Source organism: Monodon monoceros, unplaced genomic scaffold (assembly GCF_005190385.1).
Source record: "Monodon monoceros isolate NGI ecotype Baffin Bay Population unplaced genomic scaffold, NGI_Narwhal_1 Super_Scaffold_4, whole genome shotgun sequence".
Lineage (NCBI taxonomy): Eukaryota > Metazoa > Chordata > Mammalia > Artiodactyla > Monodontidae > Monodon > Monodon monoceros.
This window is the reverse complement of record NW_021703781.1, coordinates 47,615,353-47,622,153: the sequence shown is the minus strand read 5'-3', so window position 1 is coordinate 47,622,153 and position 6,801 is coordinate 47,615,353. Positions and strand designations below refer to the sequence as shown.

Below are 6,801 nucleotides of genomic sequence, written 5' to 3'. Positions count from 1 at the left end.
GTGTGTGTGTGTGTGTGTGTGTGTGTGTGTGTGTGTGTGTGTGTGTGGAGGGGGGTGGTGCAGGTAGGTTGATAAAGGTAGTATCTGTAGAGCTTGAGGCTTGATATAGAAGGTTGTAAAGCAGTTCCCTGTGGTCTAGTGGTTAGGATTCGGGGCTTTCACTGCTGTGGCCCGGGTCCGACCCCTAGTCAGGGAACCAAGATTCTGCAAGATGTGTACAAGTCGCAGCCAAAAAAAAAAAACCAAGAAAGCTTGTAAAGGAAAGTACTGAAGCCACAGGACAGGATGGGAAAGGGCTGGCTGGCTTACGTGAATGCTTACTTTGTCAAGGCTCTTTCTTAAATACTTTATGTGTATTAACTAAGTTAGTCTTCTTATCTACCCTGTGAGTTAAGTTCTATTACTATTTTCCCCATTTTACAGAAAGGGAGCTACAAATAGCAAGGCAGTATCATACTGGACACTTCTAGAGGTTCTCTGGTTCATAAGTTATGTTTTTTTTGAAATAAGTAAATAAATTTATTTATTTATTTTTGGCTGCGTTGGGTCTTCATTGCTGTGCGCGGGCTTCTCATTACGGTGGCTTCTCTTGTTGAGGAGCACGGGCTCTAGGCGCGCAGGCTTCAGTAGTTGTGGCTCGCGGGCTCAGTAGTTGTGGCTTGCGGGCTCTAGAGCGCAGGCTCAGTAGCTGTAGTGCACGGGCTTAGTGGCTCCACAGCATGTGGGATCTTCCCAGACCAGGGCTCAAACCCGTGTCCCCTGCATTGGCAGGCGGATTCTTTTTTTTTAATTAATTAATTAATTTATTTATTTATTTATTTATGGCTGTGTTGGGTCTTCGTTTCTGTGCAAGGTCTTTTTCTAGTTGCGGCGAGCGGAGGCAACTCTTCATCACAGTGCGCAGGCCTCTCACTGTCGCGGCCTCTCTTGTTGCGGAACACAAGCTCCAGACGCGCAGGCTCAGTAGTTGTGGCTCACGGGCCTAGATGCTCCACGGCATGTGGGATTTTCCCAGACCAGGGCTCAAACCCATGTCTCCCACATTGGCAGGCATATTCTCAACCACTGCACCACCAGGGAAGCCCCTGGTTTGTAACTTATAATGGCCATTTTTCTTCAACTGTAAATATAGTCAAATTATTCATGTCCTAACATCCTGAGTTAATTTTGAATGGGAGGATAAGTAGGCAACTACAATATGGCTTTGCAATTAAAAAAAAAGTTGGCAGACGACTTTACAACCCACTCAAAATTAGACACACCTTGGTTATGTATTTATGTAGCGACAGCCTTCCCTTTTTGTGTCTTATGAATCTCTGATCACTCTTCTTTAATGAGATTGCTTTATTTTACATAGAATTTAATGATACATTCATACCATAATTAAAACTGATATTATCAGATATTCTAGAATACATATTTCTCTCCCGTAACAGTTCTATCTCTAGTAACAAAGTTTTGAACAAATTTGTCCCTGGGCCACATCCTTTCTTCTAAACTAGGAAATACGGCTATAGGTACGGGTTCTTTGAACCCCATGGTCTCTGACCACAGATACAGAGTACATGGAATAAGGCAAAGAGCGTGGCATTTTTTTGAGCCAGAAAAGTCTCAATTGAAACGGAGCTCTGCCCCTTACTACCCATTTTACCCTCTGGCAAGGTATACTACACATAACCTGACTCTCAGATTCCTGTCTGTTAAGTGGGAAGAGTATCTTCCTCACGGTCACAGCAGTTAGGTGATTGGCTTTGGTTGCACTAACTGACTAGATGAAAGATACATGGAAAATGCCTGGCACACAGTAGGTACTGAAGTAAATGGTGGCAATCACTTGTATTATTTATATGTATTACACATATGCATAAATGATGCATTTTTGTAATATCTGTGGTTTATTAAATTGCTTAAGACACTTTTACCACCATAGCCTTCATTCTTTCCCATCTCATCTCGTTTGAAAAGGGTACAAAATTTTCCAAAAATAAGTTTGTTCCAAACACCTAGATGGGCAAGTTTTATCGAAGTTCACACATACACGTTTATTTGGAATGCTGTTGGCTGGATTGCCTTTTTACGTAAATGTTTTTCTCTGAGAGAACTCATCTGCAAACTTTAGAATCCTCTTTCTTTATTAATCTTCCTTCTCTTTCATCCCTGTTATCTAGGTTCCACTAGATTCCACTTCGTGTGGATTCTTCCATCCCTTATACCTTATAACGTGGCCACAACTCTAGCGGATGCCCCATGATCTCCAGTATGAACTGCAGAGCTCCTTCCTCGCCCTCTTTCTCCTTCCTCCTCCAGTCTAACTACCTCTAATTACTACCACTAATTTCATTATGTTGTTCCTCTATTTAAGAAACTCCAATGGTTTCCTGCTAAGAACAGGAAAAAAAAAGTCCCAACTTCCCCACCTGCTGATTTGTCCAGCCCCCATGCAATCACACTTACCTCCCACAAGTTGCCAGCATGCTCCCATTGGGCTTACTTTATTGCTCCCTAATTCTTCCCTTTAAGCCTCGTTCACATTGTTTTCCCCACTGGATTACTTTTCCCACTTGCTTTTGCCCATCCAGATCCTATCATCCTTCAATGGCCAGCCAGCCTAAATAATTACCTTTACTTTAAGCCCTTTCTTTACAGTTCTGCACCCACTGATATCCTTTCTCTGATCTCCTATAGAGCAAATTGTTTCTATGGCGCATGGTGGCTTTTACACATTGCTTTGCTTTGCTGTGTTTTCATGTGTCAGCCCTGCCTACCCTGAGGCAGGAATCTTTTTTTTTTTTTAAACTTTGTGTTTTCTGTAGCATCTAGCCCAAAGCTCAACATAATAGATGTTCAATAATTGGTAGTTACATTTTGGCCCAGAGGTTCCATCAAGCCCATTTACACACTCCTGACAAAACATGTACAAACTTCTCACTCTTGTTACCGACTTCCTACCAAATCCTCTCCACATACCTTAAGCTTTGCTCTCACCTTCCCCCTGCTTGACAAGTCTCCTGACCTTCATTGTGGGCAAACTTCCCTTTACCATCCTAAAATGGTTTCCTCCGTTTCCTTTCACCTCTCTGACCTAAGTAAAGTCTAGCTCTTTCTTGAACCCTATGCCATAGAGAATCTCCCTTTCTCTTCTCACCTGATTTAAATGATGAAGTAGACAAACTCATCCTCACTCATCACTGTTATCTGCTCCTCCTTTGACCCTTTTCTTCTTCCCCATTCACCAATTTTTTTCTAACTTCCGTATTACAGCAGCAACTACTTTATAATATTCTTCTCCACTCTAATCTGTCAACTTCAGTAAATATTCACATCGTTAGCCCTTCATATTCCTTATTCCCCTTAGCTCTGTAGGCCTACATCACCTCTCCACAGCAGCAAGGCCAAACCCTGAACACTGAGAGGCCTCTGAGGGCTCTATCTTGGACCTGTGAGCATCTCTAACTAGAACCACCTTTACTGCCATTTCTCTCAATTCCCCACTAAATCTGATTTCTGCTGTGCCTCATTCACTTAATCCATACCTTTCACTACTCCATTTCAAATGCTGCTCCATTAACTAAGCAGACTCGGGGCAGTGTACTTAAAATACAGACTCCAAGGAGCTTTTAATTCACTACACAGAGCGTCAATTTTCAATCTTAGCTACACCTGAGAATTTAAAAAAAGAAGATGCCTGAGCCCCACTCCCAGAAATTGATTTAACTGGCCTGCATTTGGGCCTGGGCAATGATGGCCAGGTTTGAGACTACCGTGTTAGGCATTTGCTGGCTAGAATGGACTTCTGCACACTTAGGCAGTCTTAGGATCAATCATGTTAGGCCTGTTCTTTCCTGCACCCTCAATCCCACCCCTGCACCTTTTTAAAAAATTTTGGGATACAATCCCAACTCTTTAAGCTTAATTGAGGTCATCATAACCTGACCTTCTACTTATTTCAGGGAACTGTCACTCTAAACTATTTCCAAACTCTCACAGAAATGTGATACAATGATGATTGGAAAAAGCTAGTACTGTAGGGCTACAGTAATTGAGTCATAAACTCAATCTACATAGAAAGAAAGAGCTGTTAACCTGAGGCAAAAAGGAAGAATCACTAAAATGGTTCAAAGAGATAAGTTATTGATGGCAATCAGGTACCTAAGCAAACCTCCAGAAGCTCTATTTGATCCACATGGAGGCTGGAAAACAACCAAGCAGGCCACAAGCTGTCTTTCCCTGCCCCCCACACCAAGGCATTCTCCACCTACAGATGAATTCGGACATTGTGCCAGCTCCCTGCTTTTCTCGCCCTCTGGAGGACCAAGCACAGATTTTCTTGACTAAGGCTTTACATTGCTATAGCTCAGAATTCCAGCTCTAGAAATCTCTGACAAATACATACCACATATCATCATCGATAAGTTGCTCATCTCTCCCTTGCTCTCCTAACTTTTGCTGCAAAACCTAAGTCCTTTTCTCTCCTGATGTGACTCAGAACATCAGTGCTAATGATAAACCTCTGTCATTTCTAAGAGGCTTAAATTCTGAATGTCACTTAAAAAAAAAACAATGCTACCAACCCTGCTTGTAAGGCACCAGAAACTGGCTTCAGAAATCTCAAGTGTTGCTATTCATTCGTATCCTCTTCTGATTTAACCTGTCTTTTCAAGGTTTTATTCAAGATCTTAAAAAACTTCTTGCACTCTATTCTTCTGTTTGTCTAGTAGTACAAGTCCATATTCCTTTATTACACTTCCAAAATCCTCTAAGCTCTTAAAACTGAAAGAGCTTATTTGGTGATAAAACATGTACCTGATCTGAACTCTCCGACAATCCAACCTGAGCTGAACTGACAGGAAGCTACTTATAGAACTTACCTCATTTGGTGTGAACAACACATACATTTCACTGCAGAGCTGTTAATATGCTTGATTATGGGGAAACGGCCAGGACCCCACTGTGGATATTATACATGATATATGTACTGAATTACCTTTCTAAAATCCGAAGAACTCTGAATTTCAAAGCCCCAAGGTTTCAGATAACAGTCTGTAGACCTGTATCCACACTGTATCAATTTCTCCAAGTTTTTACTTCAAGCCTTCAGTTTTTCAATTACACAGAAATAAGTAAGTTTGGGGGAGCGTGCTTACTTGAGGACCTATATTCATTCACATAACTGTTCCTATAAGCATGTATGCATTCACTGTTTTAAACTGACTTAGAAATGAACTGTTGAAACACTGCCTATTTGCCAGTTAAGAACTTCCCAGATAAGCTCTGAAAGCCCAGGAAACCAACAGCAAGAACTGGGTCTACAAGCAGTTGGGTGACAAATTCCTTCAAAGCATTTCCCAAGGTAATTTCTACCCGCAACTCCAACTTATCAATCAACTGTACTAATTTTTTGAAGTGTCATTTTATCACTGTCTACACTCTGCTGTGCTCATTTAACGTAAAGAGCTTGTTCTAACAATTTCCAGTTCACAGTCCTTAGACATTTTCGAAAAACCTACCAAATCAAAACATTATTCCTATAATACTTTAAATTAGAGTGAGCTATTTTAGTAAGTTCTTAGTCATTTAAGAGGGAGGTTTTAAGAAATGAATTGCAAGCAGGAATAAACAAAATGTACCATGGTCTCTAAACTTTTACCATTTTGTCACGCACGGCTGCATGACAAGTCATGCGCTTTAAATGTACTAAAGTTTCAAGAAGTATTTAAATATGATGTCAAATAAAAATCTCAAAAATCAGAGGTTAATTTTGTGTGTGTGCTCCAAAGTAAACAGTCAAAACCACCAGTAGAAACGGGGAAGAGGGGCTGTCCCATTACATCATCTGGCAATATGTAGTTTGAAGCCTGAGAGCGCTCTCCAAATAATGCTTAAAAAAATCCATCTGGGAAATCATCCCCGTGAAGCTTAGATCACTTGAGTTTAAATAAAAGGTTAAAAAAGCTTCCCCACCTTACGTCACACGCCTGTATCATATGAAAAATAAAACCACCATCGAGGCTGACAGTAACGGAAAGGTCACAATTAGGTGGAAACTCGCCGCAGACTGTTCAATCTGAAGGGGGAACGGAAAGAAAAGCGAGGAAAAGGGGGAAATATTCGCTCTCCCAAGACAGGCAGATAGCTCAGCGGAAAACCCACTCCCGCCTGCCTGACACCTTATCCTTATCCAACAGATGATGCCGACTCCAAGATGCTGGTCATTTCCTTAGAGAAAGTGGGAACCCCCCAAGCCAGAAAATAACCGAAAACAGCCAGCGTATCCAGCCACCCCGACATTTCCCGAGGGTGGAAGGTGCAGATCAAGAAGTGATCACGGCTGCCCACAAGGCACAACTCTTTGATTTCGGCCCGAGAAAGGGGAGCCTGAGCGCTTCTACCCGGACGGGTCCGGGGCTCCCCGGAGGATACGCGGGTCCCCGGGCACCCCTCTCCCCCCGTCCCGACCTGCCGTCGGGGCGCCCCGCGGCCCCCGCCCGGCACCTACCGCAGTCGCACCGGCGCCAGCCGACACGATGGGCGGCAGCTTCTCGCGCTCCGGTTCCTTCCCTTTCTTCTCCTCGGGCGCAGTCGCCGCCACAGCCGGCGGCGCGGCGGGCGAGGGCACCCGATCCACCTCACTCATGTCAGGCTGAGCAGCGGGAGCGCTAGGCGGCGGCGTCAGCGGCAGCGGCGGCGGCGGCGGCGGCGGCGGCGGCCGGGCTGCTGCTGGGGCTGGCGCTGCTGCCGCCGCGGCCGCGAGAGGGCTCTGCGCCGTCGCGTCCAACCTCAGCCGCCGCTCCGCCCCCGCCC

The 6,801-nt window shown here is 44.1% G+C and overlaps 1 protein-coding gene across 2 annotated transcripts in view; it reads right to left on the bottom strand.

Moving 5' to 3' along the window:
* HECTD2 (HECT domain E3 ubiquitin protein ligase 2) overlaps nt 1-6,634 on the bottom strand; it is a 79,516-nt gene extending 72,882 nt beyond the window's left edge. For both annotated transcript variants that reach the window (XM_029245702.1, XM_029245703.1), the window contains exon 1: nt 6,497-6,634. In XM_029245702.1, the coding sequence (XP_029101535.1) occupies nt 6,497-6,634 (138 nt within the window). The remainder of the gene's footprint in view (nt 1-6,496) is intronic.
* Between the last annotated feature and the right edge of the window lie 167 nt (nt 6,635-6,801).